The sequence below is a fragment of the Trachurus japonicus genome, chromosome 15, assembly GCF_045865225.1.
Source record: "Trachurus japonicus isolate A0001 chromosome 15, Traja_1.0".
In the NCBI taxonomy this organism is placed as follows: Eukaryota; Metazoa; Chordata; class Actinopteri; order Carangiformes; family Carangidae; genus Trachurus; species Trachurus japonicus.
The window spans coordinates 26,503,638-26,528,378 of NC_140921.1; the positions used below are offsets into that span (position 1 = coordinate 26,503,638).

The following is a 24,741-nucleotide window of genomic DNA, read 5'->3' on the forward strand; positions in this document are numbered from 1 at the left end:
AAGCTCCACATGGCCTGAAGGGAATATTGACATTTAGATGGTAACTTAATCAGAACAAACAAGAAGTGTTGTTGTTCTCATAATTCAGCTCAACTACTTCCTTAAGGCATTGCCCGTAAAAGGAAATGGGGGGATGACTGATAGACCTGTGTGGAGCAATGTCAGGAAAGCAATTTTAAACTAGTTAGCCATAAATTAATCTATGATGCTGGCTTAATGAGTAGCTATTTTGAACACTACAAAATTAGTCAAACTGGCAGTTCTTGGGATTATAGTGTGTGGTATGAAAAAGTAAGAATTAAAAATCTGACCATCTTTTACATAAAAAATAAATTAATCATAGAATTTTTGCAATATTTTATTTTACTTCAAAACTAAATGTACGGTTTGGACTAATGTGAGATAGAGAGAATGATGACAAAATCTTTATTTTTAGATAACATTTATTTGAATGCTGAAATGACTCAAAATACCTCCAGAACTATGCAGAATTAAAATACTCAAACTAAATAAAATATAGTGGATTCATGGAGCCTTTCGTATTTTGGCATTGGTGAACAAGCCACTATTTCATGACCCCAAAAACTAGTTTAGAAACGGTTCCAGCTTTGAATGTCCTGTTTACTGGACTAAAGTTAAGAAAAGATTGTGCACACTATGAAACTTAATCTGGAAGGATTCAATCGCACAGATGGATATGCAACAGTGACATTAATGACCTCTTTGGGTGGTGAGTCAGGATAAGACAATAGGTTTAAAGGTGTTACGGCAACTGCTACAATGGAAACCTGACCATTGTTGGAGTATGATGGAGGAGGCTGTGAAAAGCACAAGTAGCACAAGGAGAAAGGTGACACTCACTCTGCATGGAGGTCAAATCAAGACTTTACTTCCTGTTTAGTAGTGACGTTCCTGAAACACAGCATTAGCATTATATAAGGTTAATGTTTTTCTCTTCTTTGCCCTCCCAGGTCTCCATTCCTGTGGCTGATAAGTCTGTTTGCTGTGCTGGAGTACTGCAGCGCAGGTACCTTACCTTCATATAAACCATCATTACTGTCTAGACCAGGGGCGTCAAACTCATTTTACACAATTTGATCTCAAGTGGGCCAGACCAGTAAAATAAAAGCATGATAACCTAGAAATAACGAGAACCCTAGATGTTTCCCAGAACAAGTACATTATTTAGATGTTTACAGTTAATGAACTATCCTTTTACAAAACATCATGAACAACCTGAAATTTCTTGAGCAAAATACATACAATTTAAACAATATTATGCCTCTTCTGTCTTATATGTAATTTTCACACTTGGCTAATTCATCCTGCGGGCCAGATTGGTGGGCTGGTTTTGGCCTGTGGGCCATATGTTTGACACCCCTTTTCTAGACAGTAGACAGATGTTTAAAAGTATTTTCGGTAACACTTTACAATAAGGGTCCTTTAATTTACGTTAGTTAGTACATTATTAAGCATTAATATATAAACTAATGTGTTAATTAATGCTGAGTAATGCATTCATAATGATAACTTTACATTATTCAACTTTTATTATTACTTAATAATTGATTAACTAACTTTGAGTAATAAACGTTAAGTAACTGCTTACTAATAGGCTACATTAATTAATGTGTTTCCTAATCTTAAGTAATACATAATAATGATTGTTAATATATCTGTAAACAGTTAATTAATGCTTAATAATGTACTAAGTAACGTTAATTAAGGGACCCTTATTGTAAAGTGTTACCGTATTTTCAGAAAACTGAGTTGACTGAAAATCAGATTCAGTGCGTCTCAAGTTCTTCTCCTGTTCCTCTTCAGTTGCTGACCCAAGGGACTGCGAGGCAGCGGGCAGCAGGTGCCACCCTCAGGCCGAGTGCCTGAAGGTCAAGAACAACTTCACCTGCGCGTGCCGCATGGGCTACCAGGGTGATGGGCTGCTGTGCAACGACATCGACGAATGTCTCACTGGCCTGCATGGCTGTCACCCAAAGGCACGTTGCAACAACACTCTGGGCAGCTACAGCTGTGTCTGCCTCGGTGGATACGTCGGAGATGGCACTAACTGCCAGGACATCGACGAATGCCAGAAGGAAAACGGTGGTTGCCATGCCAATGCTCTCTGCACCAACTTCGAAGGAGGTCGACAGTGTCTGTGTAAAGTCGGTTTCAGAGGAAACGGGTTCCAGTGTAGTGATGTCAATGAGTGTGCGAACTCGAGGATCTGCCACTGGAATGCCACCTGCACCAACAACCCTGGGTCTTATGTGTGTACCTGCAATGCCGGGTATAAGGGCAATGGGAATTACCTCTGTCTTGACATTGATGAATGCTCAGAGACCCCTCGTGTTTGCTCTTCCTCACTTGGCTATAAAGGCTGTAATAATCTACCGGGCACCTACTACTGCACGTGCAGCAATGGCTTTGAAAGTAATGGGCAGAGCTGCGTGGACATCGACGAATGCGCGAGCAACATCTGCAGCCTATATGCAGACTGTGTGAACACCATGGGGTCGTACCGGTGTACCTGCAATAGCGGTTTTGTAGGAAATGGGTTGACGTGTGCAGACATAAATGAGTGTGGTGAAAACAATCAGTGCGACCCCAATGCCGCCTGCATCAACAGGCTGGGGGGTTACGAGTGCTCCTGTCTGGAAGGTTTTGTGGGAGATGGACGACAGTGTGAAGACATTGATGAGTGCGCTACGCCCAACATTTGCCCTTCTACTACCGTCTGCATTAACACTGCTGGGTCATATTACTGTGACTGTGGCAGCGGCTTCGTCTTCAATAACTCCCAGTGTGAGGATGTGGATGAGTGCTTGGCCGGCCGCTGCAGCAGCTTTGCAAACTGCACAAATTCACCCGGCTTCTTCTCCTGCCAGTGTGCAGCGGGGTACCGGGGAGACGGCTTCACCTGCACGGATGTGGACGAGTGTTCGCTGTCCAGGCAGTGCCACCCAGATGCCCTTTGCGTCAACCTTCCCGGCTCTTATAACTGCACCTGCCGGGTGGGTTACTCTGGAGATGGGGTGACCCAGTGCAATGATGTCAACGAGTGTCTGGTGGATTATGGAGGTTGCAGAAACAAGGCCACATGTGTAAACAATAAAGGTTCCTACTCTTGCCTGTGCCTGCCGGGCTTCATCCTGGTTAACCGGACTATTTGCCAGGATATAAATGAGTGTAAGGAACTGAACAATCCATGCGGACTCAATGAAGAGTGCATAAACATCGATGGATCGTATGAATGCCCCTGCCGTGCCGGTTACTACCGCCCTGCCAGCAACATGGCCTGCGCTGACATGGATGAGTGTAAAGATAACCCTTGCCATGTCAACGCCACATGCCTCAACACCATTGGGTCCCACACATGCACCTGTAATCGAGGTTTTGCAGCAAACGGCACCCAGTGTGAGGATATAGATGAGTGCTCTGCACCGGGAACATGTCACCCAAGGGCTCTGTGCACCAACTACTTCGGGGATTTCTCCTGCACCTGTGAGCTGGGTTTCAAAGGCGATGGCTTCTCCTGCCAGGATGTGGACGAGTGCACACTTCCTGATACGATCTGTCCGCTCTTCTCAAAGTGCATCAACTCCCCTGGTGCTCACGTGTGCTCATGTCTGAATGGTACAGTGGCCTTAAATGACACCTGTGAGCCACCCAGTCCATTATGTGAGCCTGCCTGCCACATCCACGGCTTGTGTCACCCGTCACCTGCCAGGTACCAGTGTGTGTGTGACTTTGGTTACGTGGGCGACGGCCTGACTTGTTCTGACATAGATGAGTGTCAGAGAGAGAATGTCTGTCCTCAAAACGAAACTGAATGTGTGAATATCCCAGGATCCTTTTCCTGTGTCTGCAGACAAGGCTACGTTCTCAATGGAACCCAGTGTGTTGGTAAACCATTGTTCTTTCACTCATAATTTCAAACTGTTGATTTGAGTGTGTTATACAGTGCCTGTAAAGCCAGGCTGAAATGAAACAAAATGGAAAGTCAGCTTTCTTTTTAGGCTAAATTAATGTGTGATATTTGAGAGAGTAGTTGATAATCTGCATCAGTGAAGTCTATTCATGACTTTTTCTTCTTGTCATTGAGTGAACAAATGACATAGAGCCACAAAGAAACAATTCTCCTTTGGATTATTTTCTTTTTTCCATTTCATTCCATTCCATTCAAAAAGGAAAATGAAAGTCATGAACAGATTTAAGTAAAGTGGTACTACATAAGTAAAAAACAACAACATTTCTTTTATCTGACTAGAATCAATCATCAAATGGCAGTTAAGATGACAAAGCATCCGTTCCCAACAGCTCTCTTTTTTCCATCACACATTTTTAGTTGCAGTGTAATTTATTTCCCACTTTAGCTTTCATGTCAGGACTTGTTGAGAGCTTACCTAATTAAAACACTTCAGCATTACAAACACATAGTTCCAACTGTGGGAACAAAGAGGTTAGATCCACAGTTAAAACAGTTTGTGGGAGTTTATGGGAAATAGAAACGGAAATGCATTCTAGCCTAGGGTGAGACACAAATCCCACTGGTCCTGGTTTAAGTCCAATGAGTTTCATTTCAGCAAATATGAAAGTGCAGAATTCTCTCTGACACAACCCAAAAGGCCATAAAACTTGGCTAAAGCAGCTGCAGAAATAATTCACTCAACTCTTTGACAGGTTGCTGTTCATCTTAGTTATTTCCTTTTAAAAGCAAACTAAAAACATGTCTTTATTTTGCAAGCTTTTAGTTATGTTTAAAGCATGGGTTTTATTCTGTTCTTCTCCTTCCCTTTAAGAATTATTATTATTATTATTATTATTATTATTATTATTATTATTATTATTATTATTATTATTATTATTATTATTATCTCCCTTTTTTAAGAATGATGATAATAATACATTCTTGTATTATTATCATGTCCTAAATGTTTTTATATATGTAATATTTTCTTATATGCTATTTTATGTTAAACAGTGTATCTTTGTTTTTATTTTGAAGCACAGTGAGTTTACGCTTGCCGTATGAAATGTGCTATATAAATACATTTGACCTGACTTCTCTCCCTCCCACACCCACCCCTACCCCTTCCCATTTGTCCATCACCTTTCTAGATATGAATGAGTGTGAGACAGGGCAGCAGGAGTGCAGTGAGTTTGCCCACTGCATCAACACAATGGGCAGTCATTCTTGTGTCTGTCTCAGTGGCTTCACAGGTGATGGGAAGAACTGCTCTGGTAAGCATCAACCTCTCACTGTTAACATCTGTAGCTGCACTTGTTTTCTCTTTGCCCCACTATGTGGACACTCATTTGGGGCTGTTTCCCTGACACTGTCCCATTTTGGATAAATTATAGACTTTGATGAGTGCCAAGTCCAAAATGGAGGATGCCATCCTGTTGCGAGCTGCACTAACACGGCTGGATCTTTCAACTGCACATGTCCGCCCGGCATGGAGGGCAGCGGCTTTGACTGCTGGGATGTGAATGAATGTGAGCAGAACTCCTCCCTGCCGCACAACTGTAGTGCTCAGGCTTTGTGCCTCAACTCCAACGGCTCCTACATCTGCCAGTGCCTAGATGGATACCATGGTGATGGCTTTGTTTGTGAGGACGTGGACGAATGCCAGCTGACCACAACCTGTAGCAGGAACATGACGTGCGGCAACACCCCCGGTTCCTACACGTGTTCTTGTTCCTTGGGCACGGTGTACGACAGAGGCACATGTGTGAGCGAAGACGCTTGCCTCAATGCCACAAGTGACTGCCACCAGCTCGCTCAATGTCATCAACACCAGGGTTCCTTCTACTGCCGCTGCAAAGATGGCTATGAAGGAAATGGCACTGATTGCAGGGATGTGGATGAATGCCACCGTTTGCAAGATGAAGCCTGCATCCCCTTCTCCCATTGCCTCAACACTGATGGCTCCTACATCTGTGACTGCTGGGAGGGGTTCAAAGACAACGGGACACGCTGTCAGGACGTGGATGAGTGTGTGACAGGGAACTTCACCTGCCCTAACAACAGTACCTGCACCAACACAGAGGGGAGCTACGAATGCACCTGTGACCCAGGTTTCTCAGGAAACAGCTCCTTGTGTTTGGACATAGATGAGTGTTTCCTCAACCTCATACAGTGCCCAAAATACTCCAACTGCATCAACACAGGTGGATCATTCGTCTGCGAGTGCGAGGAAGGTTACCAAGGCAACAACACTCACTGTGAAGATATCGACGAGTGTCTAGACAACTCCACGTGCCCTCAGCATAGCACATGCATCGACACCAACGGAAGCTACCTGTGTCTTTGTGAAGCTGGATTTTCCAGTGTGGATGATTTGTGCGTAGACATCAATGAATGTAAGAACACCAAGCTGGAGGAACTTTGCATCAACGGCACCTGTATGAATGCCATAGGGTCGTATTACTGTGAATGCTTCACAGGGTTCTGGAGTAATGGGACAGAGTGTGTGGATGTAGATGAATGCTCAGACTCCCACAACTCTACAGTGTGCCCGCCCCATTCTGTTTGCATCAACACCCCTGGCTCTTACCTTTGCCCCTGTGTTGAGGGGTTTGTTCTGAATGGTACGGAGTGTCAGGATGTAGATGAGTGCCACAACCCAGAGGGCACCCCATGCCCCGAGCACTCAATATGTAACAACACAGCAGGGTCCTTCCTCTGTCTGTGTTCTCCTGGGTATGAGCCCGTCAGCTGGGGCTGTGAGGATATCGACGAATGCAAGGTCAACACCACCTGTCGCTTGGATCAGGTATGCACCAACATGCCCGGAGGGTACAACTGCTCTTGTCCCTCGGGGTATCACGAGGAGGATCAGATTTGCATCGATACAAATGAATGTGAGCAGTTACCATGTCACTCCATGGCACGGTGCTGGAACACCCCCGGCTCCTTTTCATGCCACTGCCCTCTGGGCTTTTCTGGAAATGGCTCCTGGTGCAAAGATGTAGATGAGTGCATTGCCTTGACCGAACCATGCCACCCCCTCGCTCACTGCCACAATACCCCAGGCTCATTTATATGTGTGTGTATGCCTGGCTTTGTCAGTATTGGGCCATTGTGTGTAGACTTTGATGAATGCAACCAAGCTAACGGGAAGTGTCACTCTGCTGCCACCTGCTCCAACCATATAGGAGGTTTTCAATGCTCTTGTAATCACGGCTGGAATGCCACCAAAGATAATGGTCATGGGAAAGGAGGATGCACGGACTCGGACGAGTGTGTTTCACCCACGACATGTCCTGCGCACACAACCTGTACCAACCTGCCAGGGTCTTACACCTGTTCCTGTTCCCAAAACAGCAGCGTCTGTACGACAATGGCTCTAAAGGGTTGGCTATGTTCTTGTTAATCATCTAGTAATCAACATATCCTACACTAATCACTGTATGTGCCTCACCATTTCTGAACAACTTCTTCTTTTTCTTCTTTCTTTTTCAAATTTATGTTTGAAAAATCATATTTATATATTTTGAATTTGCAATACAAAATGACATGTCAAGCAAGTGAACTGGTTTAGTTGATGGATATAGGATGTTGCTATTTTTGGACTTGTCACTGATTAACTCCTGTGTTTCTCCAACAGAGAGCAACCTGTTTCCGTTTGGGGCAGAGGTTGGTGACAGCGGAGTTACAGTGGACATAGAGGATGGGAATTCACCATATATCACCCCACCAATGGGTTTCCCCTTCATGGGGAAATTGTACGACAGGGTTTATGTGAGTTTCTAAGCATAGTTCTGTACAACAATATAAAGGGGCTTCTTAATCTCTGAATATTATATATGTTTAGAAATGTTCGTCTTGATTGAATTGTTGACTTTTTCATAATATTTAGAAAAGAAACTGGGGCTGCAGTAAAAAGGAGTTGCCTTTTCCTTAGCTGTAGCCTACAGAAAATCAATATTTCTCATAGTTTAGGTATTCTGCAAACAAGTTTAACTGTAAAATCATCATCATCATGATAATATGTGCACTACACATAACTTTTTACCGCAGACAGATCACAGTCTCATGGGAGTGATGTGCAATGCTCAAAGTTAAAATATTATGCATTTAGCTCTTAAATGAAATCTGGACTTAATAAGTGACTGAATTACTTTGAAATAAGATAAATATTACAATTGGATAATTACTGCATTATTATCCAAAAAGTATTCACAGCAGATGATGGTCAACCACTTTGATGTCTGTCTGATATCGTCTGTCCCTTTACCTTCTCAGTTTTCAGACAATGGTCTTGTCCAGTTTCAGTCAGTTGCTGAGAATGAGCAGTACCTGTTCCCCGCTCCTTTAGCCAGTGGGTTCCCCAACCACATGAATGTGGCTTTGTTGGCAGCGTTCTGGGATGATGCCGATCTCACCAAAGGCTACGGACGGCTGCTCTACCAGGTCAGTCTGCATCAGAGGTCAATACTCATGTTGGACTGTTTGTAGTTGAACTCAAAGAGAAGAAGAGCTCAGTCTATTCGATAGACATCCAGTCTAAAAAAAGCTTCCATAAACATCTGATAATAAAAATGTAGCTTTATGCTGCTCTAAATTGCTCTTCATTGCCTTTCAGGAATACCATAAGCTGGATAAGTCAGACATCTACTCGCAGATCGTATTTAACCGTACAACAGATGAAGTGACAAAATTTGAGATGCGGAGAAGCAAGCCTGATTTTACTCCTGCCTGGATCCTCAAGATCACCTGGGACCACGTTGTGCCTGTCTCCTACCAGAAGTTCAATGTGTCAGAGGTAAAGATTGTTTAATTCATGACAATATTCAAATTCATAGTCTTAAAAGCACGGAGAGTGCATTCTAAAATTAAAAATCTGAAAATAAAATGTTGCAAAAATATTGAAGCATTACATAATTGTTTATATTAAAGTACGTGCTTAATTTTTGTTGCTTTAACTGTAGTTTTCTTTTACTAGTTTATTTATTTCTAAGCACCTTGTGTGGCATGATTTTCTTTCACTGTGTCTGTCGGATAAAACACAACAGAAAAAAAAATCATCTGTCAGCGTTACTGTCTGCTTGCATGTGAGTCCTACTTGCTGCTATTGTTATTTGAAATGTGAGCCCTTTAGTCATGAGGAAAGCAGGTATTCAGTCAGAATTCCTGAAACTCTGTGGCTGTTTTGTTTTACTTTGGTGCCATCTTGGGGTTGTTTCGGAGTAAGGACATATAGTATTCTGCCACCTGTCTTTCCATTGTCATTTACTTTAGTTATTCTACTTAGGTGAGTAATTCTACAGAGAGAATTATGTTACCATGCAGGGAGACATAGACTGATAAAAATAAATGTAGATTTAAACTTAATAACTAACAACTGTTGTTTGTATTTTCAGACTAACACTTTCCAGTGCATCTTGACCACAGATGGAGCACGCTCCTTTGCCCTGCTGCGGTACAGTGACATGCTCTGGGGTCCCGGCCAGAGGCAACATCACAATGCTATCATTGGCTACACAGATGGAAAATTCTCCTTCATGGAGCCCACTGTCCCCCCAGAAAACCTTTTCGGGCCAGGAGGCAGATACAGGCCCCAGCAGGTGAAAGGGACTCTAGGAAAGTTAGGCCAGCTGGTGTATGACTTGACAGGACCACCAGGGTCCAACATGGATCCCCAAATTAGATGCCAGGCTTGGGCAATGACGGAGCCGGACCCTGCCGAATGGACTACGGAGCTGTCTTCATGTCCCTGCACCCGTACCCAGGCCCTGGAGGACCTGTCATTCTTGCAGGATACCACTGATCCTGGCTTGAAAGTGAAGACACTGAGGGATCAGCGCTGGGGGGGCTCAGGGGGACACATCTTCCGGTCAGTTCTGTCCAACAGACATGGCTCAGGGAAGAGGTGTGTGTATGAACCAGAAGGCCCCCTGCTGGCTGGGTACAATGAACGCTACTTCTCCGATCACAGCGTACAGAAACACATAGGTAATATACTGTAGTTGTCTTTGTTTGTTGGTCAGTGACACAGTCACCAACTCCTTATGGTTTCAAACTTGTCCTGGAAAACCAGAAAAATGGTTGACCAATTTTCCAGTCATGGAAAATGAGAAGTCAAAGAAGTCAAATGTCCTGGAAAAGCTTCAGTTGTCCTCGGAAATGATTTACCACATCAGCTACCAGAGCTCTATTTGCCATTTTCAGACCTCACTAAAGATTTATTTTCTAAAAAAGTGCCTAGTGAGAAAACTAGAGACTTTGAGTTGACGAGTGTTTCCAGTATTGGACCCCATGTTTGTGTTGTTCTATGATAAATCCATAGGAATTTCTAAGCATGTACTGTAAGAGATTATTGCATAATTTAGAGCCATAGACTGCACATCTTTAAATCAGACTTCTGGGGCTGGGAGAGGAAGAAACATAGAAACAAAAAATGTACAAAATAAGGTACAACTGTCGAAAAGAACACTTCTCCAAAGCTTGAACGGGACAGAGGATGTATAATAACATGTCTGTCGGACTGTAGCCGCTGAAAATGTCCTGGAAAAGTTCTGGAAAATGATTTCAAGAAAAGAGTGGGAACCCTGGGCTATGTATTGAAGAGAATAAGGATTAGTCAGCAGGGAATATTTTTAATCCAGGATTGTTTTGTCAAGTTCTGCTCCACAGGAAAATGTCTGCAGTTTATTTGAACTGTATTTATCAACAGTTAAGTGATTAAGACATTGGAATAGACAAAGAGAGATTCACACCAAAAAGTAGAAAGAAATATTTTTATTAATGTTATCATCATTGAATGTGCGACCTTCTACTCACAGGACAGACAGTGTGACTATTGATCCATACAGCCTCAGCCACCATTTAACCAGACCTCTCTCTTTAGATGCAGATCTCGTGCCTTTCCAGTGGTGTTGTATCGAGTCTCATCTATGTCACCTATACCTCAACAAGAGGCCACTGGATCGTTGCCAAGGTTACAGCTGGGCCAGCCCTGACAGCTGCATCGGGTCCAAGAAGGCTACACAAGGTGTAGGTGAGGGTCATTTTCAAGAAATCCTTGTTTATACATCCAGTCGGTCGGAGAAGTCTATTGTGAGCTATTTCAATGATGTCACAGAGAACTCTCTTTGGTGTTTTTCCGTCACAGCGATGGTGTACGGCAGCCTCCATCTCATCACCTTCGACGGCACAGAGTACTCCTTCAAGGCCCTGGGAGAGTTTGTGATATTGCGTCTCTCTTCCAGCAGCGGCTCTAATATCTTCACCCTGCAAGGACAGACTGACAAGCTCCACACAGAGACAAAGGGGATCACTGAAGTCCCAGTGGTGGTGCGCATGGCTGCCTTCCACCAGGGCATCGGCAAGGTCAGGGAGTTTGTGTGTGAGGAGGGATGATGCTGGAGTGTGTGTGTGTGTATGTAGAGACAGAGGAACTGGTAATGTGTATCAAATTGTTAGAAAAAAAAACCAAGTCGTTCGACTTTCTTTCTGAGAGTTGGATGAGTTTGAGTTGATTGGCCCAGCTTAGCATGAACTCATTACTTGATTCATTGAATCTTGTTGATTTAATGGGCTTTATGCACAGCTCTACTACTTCCTGAAATAAGCCAGCTCGTTTATTTCCTGTCTTAAGTTATTGGACCAACTGATTAATTGTTGTGAGGTCAGACACACTTGGATTAATCAGTTTGTCCAATAATGTAAAACAGGGAATAAACAAGCTGGCTTATTTCAGGAAGTAGTGGAGCTGTGCATAAAGCCCATTGAGCTTCTCATTGAACTTGAGCATATACCTATCACATGTAAAGGTAACACTTTACATTTACAATAAGGTACACAAAGTTAGAGCAATTACTGAGGAACTAATGAAGAACTAATGACAAACTAATGAGTAGTTGAGTAGGAACTAAAGAGGAACAAATGAGGAACTCATAAGGAACTATAATGATGAACAAATGAGTAGTTACTATGGAACTAATGATGAATTAACTATTAGTTAATGGTCAGATCTTCAGTAGTGCCTCATCAAATTACTGAGGAACTAATGTGAAACTAACTATTACTAAATCATTAGTTACTCTTTTTGTGTACCCTAAGATGAGTTACTACTCTAATGTTGTGTACCTTAGTTCCTCAGTAACTAGGCAAGGCAATTTTATTTGTATAGCCCGTTTTTACAAACAGTTTGTCTCAAAGGGCTTTACATGGCATTGTAACAACATCCTCTGTCCTTAGACCCTCACATCGACTGAGGAAAAACTCCATAGAAAACCCTTTTAACAGGGAAAAATCGGAGAAACCTCAGGGTGAGCAAAAGAGAAGGGATCCCTCACCCAGGACGGACAGACGTGCAATAGATGTTGTTACAGACAAGACAGTCATTAGTTTGTCATTATTTCTTCATTAGTTCCTCAGTTACTACTGTAATTTTGTGTTATTGTAAAGTGCTACCCATGAAAAATGTAAATATACGCCATAAATTAATGTCAAATCCATTTGACTGAAAGAAGGGAGTTTCATGATCAACATCACATATTTATATGAACAATAACTACTCAGACAGATATCTGTATGATGGAAGGAGTGGAATAACACGAGTATCAACAATAAAAATAACACAATATTTGTAAATCATACTTTCATCATTTTTAGATTGAATGGAAATGTGCACAGGAAGGAGATGGACTCCAGATTTTTGTGGATGATGTTGAGGTTCCAGTCACAGTTGGTAATGATACGCTCACACACCTATACAGTTGTTTTTGTATGAGATAACGTAGCATTGTTAAAAAAAATCCCAATTCCAATAATCTATGTAACGTATTCCATAACTGTCCTTTCAGGTGTCACATACAGAAGTGAGACAGACTTTGCTGTGCGCTGTCTGTCAGTGAGTCGCTGTGCAGCGGTGTATGCCGGTGGTCTCCATGTGGTGGTGTGGCGGGTCGGAGGCCTCAAACAGCTGGCGGCCATAGTGGAGGTGCCGGAGAACTTCTACAACCGCACCGTTGGTCTGATGGGCCTCTGGAGCACCAACCGCTCTGACGACTTCCTCATGTCCGACGGCAGGCTCCTCCCCTCAGCAGACCTCAACCCCCCCTCAGAGGAGAGACTCCATTACTTCGGCATGTCCTGTGAGTGGATAGTAGATTGACAGACAAAGACATAGACCAGATCAGTCTACAGCTCACCACCTGCACAGCACCACACAACAGACACAAGTTTTACCAAAAGCAGGGAAATGTTTAGCAGGCAAAGAGCCAGAGCCATCACTAGATCATGGAGAATAGAACAGAGATAAGAGAGGGATATTTCAACATTTTGGCAAATTCGACTATTGACATAATCCTTATAGTTTTAGGAGTAGTTTCGTTACCTTTAATTGTCAGTGCAAGCTGTTTTTAGATCGGCGAGGCGTCAGCTGCACGGTATTTCCACGTTTCCCTCATCAAACTAAATACACAATCCAACAACTCTGGTGGACAAGCTGTGACCTGCACATTCACCACATACGTTCACCATTATAACGTATAATTATGTAACATTACGACACATGAAACAAATACTTGGGACTACTTGCGGTTTTAAAATCACTGTCACGTGTCTGGAATGTAGTTCCGGTTACGTATTTGCCTCAAAAACAACTCTGTCTTGTAATGTTCCATTATTATCTCATAGCGTGGTGAATGTGCAGGTCACAACTTGTCCACCAGAGCGTTTTGGAGTTGTTGGATTGTGTATTTGATAAGTTTGATGAGGGAAAGGCAGAAATAATACGTGGCGTGCAGACCTCATGTCTCTGCCCCGCCGATCTAAAAACAGCTTGCACTGACAATTAAAGGTAATGAACCTACTGCTATGACTAAAGGGATTATGGCAATGGGCAAATTTGCCAAAATGTTGAAAAATCCCTTTAAGTTATTACAAACATACCAAGCCTGTGGCTGCAACAAATAGTCAAGTTTCTCATGAAATACTCATCTGTCCTCTTTTCTGCTCCCATGTGTGTGTGTGTGTGTGTGTGTGTGTGTGTGTGTAGGGGCAGTCCCAGTCCCAGAGAGCCTGTTGTTCTCTCTGCCTCCACTGGTTCCACTGAAGCATGTCTCCTCTGAGTACCTGCTGGAAAGCACTGATCCTGCAGAGATGGAGGAGTTGAGAAGGACTTGCAAAGGCAGCATGGAGTGTGTCCATGACACCTTAGCATCTGGCAGCTTTGACCTGGGCCTATGGACTCTGGACGCCAAGAAGCAATTCCAAAGTCTGGCTCTGATCTATGGTGAGCTGTCAACTCCACTGTGGAAATTCTTTTTTTTTTTTCATAAATGACCTGTCCTAATTTACAACATTGGTTAGGAATTTATTTAAAGGGATAGTTCAACATTTTGGCAAATTGGCCCATTGCCATAATTGCTATAGTCATAGCAGTAGGTTCGTTACCTTTAATTGTAGGTGTAAGCTATTTTTAGTACAGCGGAGCGCAGCAGCTGGCTGCTCAGAGCTACGCTATGGAGGCTAAGGGAATTTCTTGGTTTCCCTCATTAAACTCATCAAATACAAAATCCCAAAACTCCACAGCGCTTTTGTAGACAAGTTGTGAGCTGCACAACCACCACGCTATGAGATAATGACGGAACGATACGAAACGGAGCCGTTTTCGAGGTAAATTCATACAAAACCGCTGATGCGCGTTGCGTTCAGGGACAGTTTTTCAGCAAGCAGTCTCCGTATTTACCCTGTATTTACCTCGAAAACGGCTCCGTTTCGTATCGTTCCGTCATTATCTCATAGCGTGGTGGTTGTGCAGGTCACAACTTGTCTACAAAAGCGCTGTGGAGTTTTGGGATTTTGAATTTGATGAGTTTAATGAGGGAAACCAAGAAATTCCCTTAGCCTCCATAGCGTAGCTCTGAGCAGCCAGCTGCTGCGCTCCGCCGTAAAAATAGCTTACACCTACAATTAAAGGTAACGAACCTACTGCTATGACTATAGCGATTATGGCAATGGGCCAATTTGCCAAAATGTTGAACTATCCCTTTAAAGGGAAAGATAAGAGCAAAGGATATTTATTTTTTTGATGAGAGTAACTGCCATGAAGCAGGTGACTAAAGCATGGAAACAAGCAAATACACCAAAATTAAGAGCATGGGTATTAACAACAGAACAAAGTTTGGAGATGGAAAGACTAACTTTTATAAATAGGGATAAAATACATATTTGGAATAAGTAATACAGTAAAGAAAGGCTGATAAAAACAGCAGATGTTTTTTCCATTCTTTGAGATCCTCATTTGGGAAACACCAGTTTGCCTCGTATGTTTGTCGGTTTACTTTATGGCTTGTTATTTATTATATATACCTGGAAAAAAGGACAAAAAAAATGCAAGGTACAATATTGCAAAGAAAATGAAATGACTGATTATGTATGTGAAGGTCGATGCCTTGCAATAAATGACCTGTCCTAATTTGATGCAGTCTGTGTGTGTCCTGGCAGGTAACATGCCCCCTATAGTGACGGAGCCCACAGTGATCAACGGTAAGATCAACTCCACCGTCAGCATCCAGGTCGTTGCTCAGGACCCTAACGGAGACGGCGTCAGCTACTCGCTGCTCTTCCCCAGGCCTCCACAGGCTTCTATTGGCAGCGGTGAGACACGCAGATTCAGAAATAATGACACAAGAGCCCCCCACCCCCACCCCCTGCCTTTTCATCCATCACTGTTAGAGATGACGTTAGCGTTGACATTTTGTTAGTGGGATGGTCCACTGCTGTAGCCAGCAGTGCTGTTTTGGAGCAGATGGGACATTTTGGGCTGAGTCAGTGGATGGGTCAGACAGAGACAGACACGCACAGGCTCAAGCAACACACAAAAAATTGCCAAAAATAAAAAGTGCTGCTGTTTTTCAAGCTTTTGCAAAGATGCCTCTTTATATAATCATGATGTCTTTTCATGTTTTCTCTCAGAAAGAGAACCTATAGAGTCTTAGATATTCCATGATGTTCCTTTATAGCTGCATCTCACCAACTTTATCACTGAGTTCCTATTCCCAGTCCTTACAGTGATGCAGCTCTTACCTTCTTCTCCAGGTGACGGCTACCTGACGTGGACTCCCCTCAGCACCCAGCCTGTTCAGCTGACCATCAAGGTCAGCGACAAGCTCACCAGTTCCCTGTTCACTCCCATTCTGCGTGTTTGCAACTGCCTGAATGGAGGAACCTGCCAGTTTGACAGCATTGCCACAAACCACCAGCAGGGGCAGTTCCAGGTTTGTTTTTGACTTTAGTTGATGCTCGTATCTAATCAGATGTTGAATGGGGACTGGATTAAGATGCAAGTGTGGTAAAGACCCATCGGTAACACTTTACATCAGGGAACACATATTCACCATTAACTAGCTTCTTATTAATATGTATATAAGTAGCTTACTAGCTCCTTGTTAGTAATTATTAGGCACGTATTAACACCTTATTCTACGTACATAGCTTTATCTCTATTACACCATGAATTAAGATTTTTCCTGATATTACCTCCTAATTATCGCTTATTCATTGAAAATTAATGCATTAATGCTATTCAGAATGATAAAGGAAGAATTACTGTTCTAACCCACTGGTTATTCACATTATTCAGAAACAACAATGCATTAATTTACAATGAATAAGCGATAAATAGGAGTTAATATCAGGAAAAATCTTAATTCATGGTGTAATAGAGGTAGAATAAGGATAAGGTGTTAATACGTGCTTAATAATTACTAATAAGGAGATAGTAAGCTACTTATGCATATTAATAAGAACCTAGTTAATGGTAAATACTATGTGTTCCCTAATCTAAAGTGTTACCAGATCTTCTATTTGCACTGATGTCTTCTATAGAAGTTTAATGAAAGATGTAAATGTTTTGACTATCCCAACACTGAGAGTATAGAACATAGTGGTGGAAAATGCAGCCTTGTTAGTCCATTGGGAAAGTGGGAAAGTAAGAATAAGGTATTGTCCAATCTACAAGTCTTAGCGACAAATGCTGTAGGCCTATGTTAATCTGTGCCTGTCTCCATCCAGGTGGTTGCGTGTCTGTGCCCAAAGGGGTTCAGTGGGATGTTCTGTGGAAATGCCTCTGATGCATGTCAAGGCAAGCCCTGCTATCGAGGTGTGACATGCCAGTCAAAGGCAGAGCCTGAGCAGTTCACCTGTGGAGAGTGTCCTGATAATACCGTCTCAGGTGGAAAACAGGGATACAAGTGCTTTGAATATGGTCTGTGGTGCAGTAATGACTTTACAAAATGTTTAGTGCAGTCACATCATCAGTTTAAGAAAGCCATCCCATAGATTATGACGCATCTTGTTGTTTCTCTGTGCACCTTCTCAGACATGTGCAGCCCTCCCTTCCCTTTCCCCTGCCACAAAGACGCAGACTGCCGCAGCACAAAACAAAACTACACGTGCACATGTAAGCCTGGCTTTACTGGAAATGGATACAACTGCACAGGTACACAACACACAACAACACTTCAGCATGGTAGTGAGAATGTTATCCACAACAATTCAACTGCACATCTGCTTTTTCCTGTTTTGTAGATATAGACGAGTGTGCAGAGCTGTCAACCTGCCCCAATGCTAAGTTTGAGTGTAAGAACCAACCAGGCTCTGTCGAGTGCCTCTGTAGATACACGGTAACCAAGGACACTGATGGATGTGGTAGGTGGACAATCATATGTGTTCACTGTCATTTAGACAGAATTTAGTCAGATACTTTAAGTCTAAAGGACGGTACATGTAGTCCAATTACCTCCACAAACTGTTGTACAAGAAGTTGTTTTTGTAATTTCAATGTGTTATGGTCCTAAACAGTCATAATATACCAGAATATACAATAGTTTTATTGTCTTTATTATGTCTATATTCAGGGCTTGTGGTGCATTCATGTTGTTTGAGATTAAGGTTGAAGATGACGGTATTTCACATGTCCTAATACCGGACATCTCCTAGCTGTTGTTGACTCATGGCAGGTTGTCAATATACAAGTGTATCCGTATACTTATTTTCATGTACCAAACAGGAAAAGTTGCTTATTAAAACTGAAGTGATGTGTAAATTTCAAAAGATTATCTACACAATTGAAAAACTGTGAGTTCCGTCCTGGACCTGCATGACCTGCTGTGTGCATTACCAGAGACGTACTACTAAAAAAAAATTATAGTCCAATAGACCTTAATTGGGCAATAAACACATACAAATACAAATATTACGTAATATCACCATTGCAATGTGTAGTATTTAACTGTAAAAGGTGAATTTGAGCAAGGATCTGATGAGCCAGAGTATCTAATATCTAACTGTCCTGATAACTGGATAACGAAACGATAAACCATGTTTATGAGAGCTGTCATTAGTGTACATGTCCAGTGTGCATCAGTGTATCTCATTCACTTTCCAAATGATGTGTTCCTCTGCAGGTGACTCTGCCAACCCCCCAGGTAAGAACGTCATTCTCTGTCCTCCAGGGCATCAAAGCTGGGCCCTGCTTCTGTTGTCATGGTAAATCGGCCTTTATGTGGTAATGGGAGGTCATCACACAGTTGTTGTTGTGTTTCTGCAGGGAGCAACGTGTTTAATGTCTCTTTGAGCTGGATGAAGAGAACTGATGGGCTCAAACAGGTGTGTGTGTGTGTGTGTGTGTGTGTGCGCGCGCGCGGATGTCAGTATTTTTTATGATTTCAATCTATGAATTTTTTGCACCTTATCTCCATTGTCTCTATTTGTTACTGATCACTTTGTTCTCTATCTCCTCATTTTTGCTCATCTTGCTCATATAACATTGATTATGTATGCACTTTATCTCCTTTTTTTCTCTATGTTTATGTTAGCCATAGAAATGTATTTTGTTGTAATTAGTGACAGGGGCGGAACTTATGTACAAGCCAATCGGCTTCGTTCCCTCCTTGCACCATCGAATAATGTGTGCTAAATAAATAAACCTAAACCTTCATAATATTTAAAACAGAGTTAAACACTAATATATTCTTGCTTGTCTCTCAGCTGGTGGACATTGTGTCAATGGGTTTCCAGAACAAATTCTACAACGCCAGTAAGAAGGGTGCAGGTCAGGGCTCCAGACCCGGCTCAGAGGAATATCGTATCAACGTATCCAGTGACACACCCCACTGGTATATCAGAGACTACCTGGCCAGAGTCAGCGGCCACTATAACATCACCGAAATAGAAGTTGATGGTAAAATACCTTTGGGGATTTTCATGACTTTGACCTGTTAGTTATTTCTAGAGAGAAGGTTTGCATACTTGACCTGAAATAGATTTTTCCCCTGAGTTGCAGTGGGCATTGCTGATTGATATATTTGTATTTGAGTACAGTAAATGGTTGCCTTTATATAGGATTGGCAAGTAGGAATAACATACAGTTTAAACATAATAAATGTAGCCAACAGGGTTTCAGTGAAATAAATGTAAATATACTGCAGCATTAGACGTGTTGGTAAGGCCTCCTCATGCCTCCACCTACAGATCTGGATGAGTGTGAGGCCAAGGAGGCGGGGTGTGCTCGTCCTGCTCTCTGTGCCAACACATACGGAGGCTACAGGTGTGTTTGTAACGGCACTGATGTGGATGAAACCCAGTCCTGTGTGTTAGGTGAGGATCTGAACATTCATACATCCATGCTGCTGAAGAGCAGAGGCTCATAAAATGTCACAACATCTAATTGCAGTTAGAGTTAATACAAGATAAAATGTGTATTAGAAACCCATTAACATCTATAGAAAATACATTTACTCCTACTTTACCTATTTAATAATGTAGCAGGCATATGACTTAATAAGCATCCACCACAGTTTGCCAGCACGTTTTATATTGACTGTTTAATTCCAGAGAGAGACAAGATGAGCGATGTGGAGCTGGACCTGGTTCTGGGTCTGGTTCTGGGCATCGGCATCCCTCTGCTCCTGCTGCTGCTGCTGGCTGCTCTGGCCTGCTTCTGCTGCAAGAAGACTGTCACTGGAGAGTGAGTAACACCAGCCACACATTAAAGGGATAGTTCACCCAAAATTGAAATTTCACTCATTATCTACTCACCCTCATGTCGACTAAGGGCTGGGAGAAGTTTCAGAGTTATCCGTGGCTTCTCTGAGTTACAGGGGGTCTCGGCATAGCAGTGCATGTCCATATAACAGTTGCAAATGGATACCAACTGTCTTCGTAACAAAAAGACACACCAAAAAACATCCAAATACCTCCATGCTGCTCGTATCTAATGTCCGTCTTGTATTGAAGCCCCGAAATGCGAATATATTTCAAGCTTGTTTGTAGCGGAAGCTCCACGGACCAAATTGGACGAACCAGGAAGAGGAGCTTCCGCTATACAAACAAGCTTGAAATATAGACTTATATAATTTTTTTCGGAACAATTTCGCATTTCAGGGCTTCAATACAAGACGGACATTACATACGAGCAGCATGGAGGTATTTCGATGTTTTTTGGTGTGTCTTTTTGTTACGAAGACAGTTGGTATCCATTTGCAACCGTTACATGGACATGCACTGCTACGCCGAGACCCCCTGTAACTCAGAGAAGCCACGGATAACTCTGAAACTTCTCCCAGCCCTTAGTCGACACAAGGATGAGTAGATATTGAGTGAAATTTCAATTTTGGGTTAACTATCCCTTTAAATTCAATGTACAGACAGGTTTTACTCATAAACTGTGTTTGAAGACTAATTTGAAAACAACCTGCTGCTTTTATGCTAAATACACCCAAAGACACTACATTTTAGCACCAAATGCTCCCCACAGCTTATACAGAATCACAGAGGGTTAAGCGGATATCTGTGGTTTTGTATCAACATGATTCTTTTCTTTTCCACCTCGCGAGTGGTAAACCACAACATGGTTGTAATTAAATTTTCCCTTCGTATTCTGGGACATCTCTCTGGCGTGCAATAACATGCAATAACATGCAATCATACATCAGATCTGTTTTCACTTGAATGGAGCATCACAGCCATGAGAACAATAGCTAGATTGTCACTAGGCACCAATATGCTAATGACTGACTATAAAACTATGGTTTAGGTGGGTCAGCAGCTCCTTTAGGCAGGGTGAGGCAGGGTTCATTACAAGTCACTACAAAACTGCTGCAGACCAAAACCAGATGATAACACACACACACACACACACACACACACGTTTTCAAAGTACAGTAGTCACCGGAGCCAAACCTTCACTGCAACACATGAGGCTTTAAATCCTGTCCTCTGCTGCTTCTGCAGCACTGTCTTCTGGTATTTCACTTCTCAGTTGGAGGGCAGACTGCCCACTCTCCTACTATATTAAACAAAACTCACTTCCTACTAACTGCTTTGGTTTGACTTGTGAAACTGCAGTTGGGTAACACTGAGGAATGTCTGCAGATTTACAGTAAACCAAGATTATAGTGAGGGAAACACAACCACAACGTCATGAAGTCATACCATTCAGTGGATATGCTTATTGATACAACTTTCATATCTGATGGTACAATGAGCCTAAAGCATTCAGCTTATTTTAGAACACAAACTGGAAATGAGGAAGCAGCTAACCCGCTAATTTAACATAAAATTGCTGTCCATGTAAAAAAAAAAAGTGTAAAAACAACTGGTCAAATGTTGAATTACAGTCAGACTTATTCTTATTCTATACTAATTATTCTTTCTGTGATGAGATAGATGATTCATGACACTATACTTTAGGTGAGTAAAAGACTTTTGGGTAACACTTTAGATTAGGGAACACATGTTCACCATTAACTAGGTGCTTATTAATATGCATATAAGTATCTTACTAGCTCCTTATTAGTAATTATTAAGCACGTATTAACACCTTACTCTACATAGCCTTATTCTACCTCTGTTACACCATGAATTAAGATTTTTCCTGATATTAACTCCTAATTATTGCTTATTCATTGTAAATTAATGCATTAATGCTATACTAATTCAGAGTGATAAAGGAAGAATTACTGTTCTTGTGCTACTGCCCCTGTACAAGGCCCCAATAACCCACTGGTTATTCACATCATTATTCAGAAACAACAATGTATTATGAATAAGTGATAATTAGGAGATAATATCAGGACAAATCTTAATAATTACTAATAAGGAGCTTAATAATTACCAATGCTTAATAATTACTAATAAGGAGCTAGTAAGCTACTTATATGCATATTAATAAGCACCTAGTCAATGGTGAATAGTGTTCCCTAATCTAAAGTGTTACCGACTTTTGGTTGATGTTGTCATGGTGAAACAGATGACATTACTTTTTCAGTCTTTTTACAGTTCAGACAACACAGCAACACAGATTGAAAAGTCATTCAGGAGAGGTTGAGGTGATTTAATCGCACGTAAACACCACATGATTGTGGTGAACAAATGTATCACATTAGTCCAGTCTGTACATCTCATATCCAGCTGTACAGTAGGTGGGTATGCTGATGTGCATAATGCACAGGAGGGCATCTATTCGTGACTGTGTCCATCATGATGTGCATGTGTCCTTGGCCTCAGCGTCTACGTACAGATGTACGGCATCTGGGCCAGGTGTTAGTGTGCCACAGAGACATATAATCCCCCAGATGACTGGCTTGCTTTCTCTGCTATCAGTAAACTAGACCCTATGGATGTAATGGCCTGGGGCTTTGCCTGCACTGAAGGATTACGTTGTTAGATCAGAGTGAGGAGCGAAAACCAGGGAGGAGGTTATGCTGTTGTCTTTGAACAAGATTATGTACTATGATATAATAATACCTCATATCCCAGATGTGCGTACGCTACATGATATGATGAAGATGGAGCGGCCATGGTTTGATGCAGACTTTCCAGTGTTCTAGTAAACTCCTGTTATGTAACATCCAGTAGGTTTTACTGTGTTTTATAGCATTGTCTTAATAAAACATCACAATATGAGCGTTACAGAAACTGTTTCAGGACCTTAACTACAGTTTGAACTGAGCTTGAGAGTATGAGCACTATTAAGGATCAGACAAACAGTCTGAACAGGTTGGTACAGTTAGAAGGCAAGACATCATTTGGCAAGAATTGTGTTTTCTTCCTTTGGTTCTTTTTTCCCACAGAGTGATTCATGGCACACCAGGTTGCACAGTCTGTCCCTTCTTATCAGTCAGGATATACATATTTACATGAAGAACAACCATAATCATATACAATCCAAAGCATCTGAACTGCAAATCAGACAACAGTGGGTCTTGAGAGGCAGGCAGGCTTTATATTTCATGTTTTAAATCAGCTTTAGCCCCCAGATTCCTGCATCTTTCAACAGTCTGAATATTTTGGCTGGAACCTGCATGAATATTCATAAGTTACTGTGTATTCCACAAAAACTGCTGCCTTTCCAAACATGAGATGATTGTTTGCTGGATAGAGAATTAGAAACAGCACTAATCAGAAGCAGGAATTCACTGACTATTGCAAAAGGTTCAGAAAAGAAAAGCATGATGACCACCCTCCCAGTCGCACAGTGCAACATTTGGACCTTCTCATATTGAGACCAAGAAATAACATACAGTACAGTTCACTTTATGTATTTACAGATTTACAGCATTTCTGAGACAGGCTGGTGATTTTTTTGTCTACTCTTGCATTCTCATTGGCTTATTTTTTTTCCTTTCAGCCTCCCCCACTCATTGCCAGAATACATCCAGGAGCAGTACAACCCTCCGCCCTTCAACTACTCTGACCCCGCTCTGCACTACATTACCCACTGCAGCCCTCGGCTCATAGACGGCATCACACCTAGGCAACGCCTCAGATAACACTTAGGAAACCACACAACTCGCACATAAAAGATGCACAAACACGGTGTAAGCACTTTTAGAGCCACTGTATATGTTTTATATAATGAGAAGATGAATGACTCTTATTTATACTGTAACAAACAAGTAATTAAATCTGAGTGACTTTTAAAGTCTATTATTTTCCGTGGTGTCTGCTGAGAGATGGACCTGCCAACTGTGAGCTGGACGTTTTTTTTCGCCTGGACAACAGATCACAGTGAGAGTCTGACCCAGCAGAACTCGACAATCTCTTGGCTGGAGACGATGATGAAAAGTAAACCACTGCAGTGCTGTTTAGCTTCCAGCTGATATTAGTCCAACAGCTTCCTTGATAGCAACAACAGTTTGCCAGAATACCTGCACTCCAGCCGTCCGGTCCGTCACACTCATAGCTCGTTGTTGCTCTTGGAGGCAGTGTACAGTAACACATCCTCATTTGCAAAATCAGCATCACTCATAATCAGTAGCCTAACTATAATTATTTTGCAAACACTCCACTCCATAAAAAATGTGGGTGTCACGCTTTTCCAAGAGCATTTGTCTCACTTTGGAGTTACCCATCACAACAAACAGAAATGTATCGTTCATTGGCTGGATTGTCTCCCAGTTGTAAAGTAAAAGAGTAAATCAGTGTTTCAGCTGGTAGGACTGTCAGTGTAAATATAAATAAAATCATTCAGAAAATGCAACTTTAGCATCAGCCTACATTTTTTTTTATTAAAGCATAAGTACGGTCGTTTTGGCTAACTTCCTGTCAGCCGATGGAGTTAGCAGTCCCCGCCCTCGTCCCTACGTCACCACATTCACGCTCATCCCTTGGCTGCACACACAGAGAGGACCGCCCCTAATGCCGTTCTCTCTCCTCATTGGATAAAGGTTGTAGGATACAAGGAAAGTTTTCTCCTCAGCTTACAGCAGAGCAGAGTG

The 24,741-nt window shown here is 42.1% G+C and overlaps 1 protein-coding gene across 2 annotated transcripts; it reads left to right on the plus strand.

The window, feature by feature from the left end:
- The first annotated feature begins 937 nt into the window (after positions 1-937).
- On the plus strand, positions 938-24,457 carry LOC146973833 (uncharacterized). 2 transcript variants are annotated; one of them, XM_085800819.1, is made up of 24 exons: positions 938-1,027; positions 1,825-3,906; positions 5,122-5,244; positions 5,365-7,359; positions 7,614-7,747; positions 8,252-8,419; positions 8,592-8,771; positions 9,370-9,961; positions 10,857-11,006; positions 11,121-11,338; positions 12,626-12,701; positions 12,817-13,107; positions 14,013-14,249; positions 15,464-15,616; positions 16,058-16,236; positions 17,033-17,225; positions 17,340-17,459; positions 17,549-17,668; positions 18,427-18,447; positions 18,570-18,628; positions 19,010-19,202; positions 19,493-19,618; positions 19,856-19,988; positions 23,652-24,457. In XM_085800819.1, the coding sequence occupies exons 2-24, from the start codon at positions 1,920-1,922 to the stop codon at positions 23,791-23,793; spliced, it is 7,590 nt and encodes a 2,529-aa protein (XP_085656945.1). In that variant the 5' UTR covers positions 938-1,027; positions 1,825-1,919; the 3' UTR covers positions 23,794-24,457. The 2 variants fall into 2 exon arrangements, with proteins under 2 accessions (XP_085656945.1, XP_085656946.1); XM_085800820.1 differs by lacking the exon at positions 5,365-7,359.
- Positions 24,458-24,741: the final 284 nt, after the last annotated feature.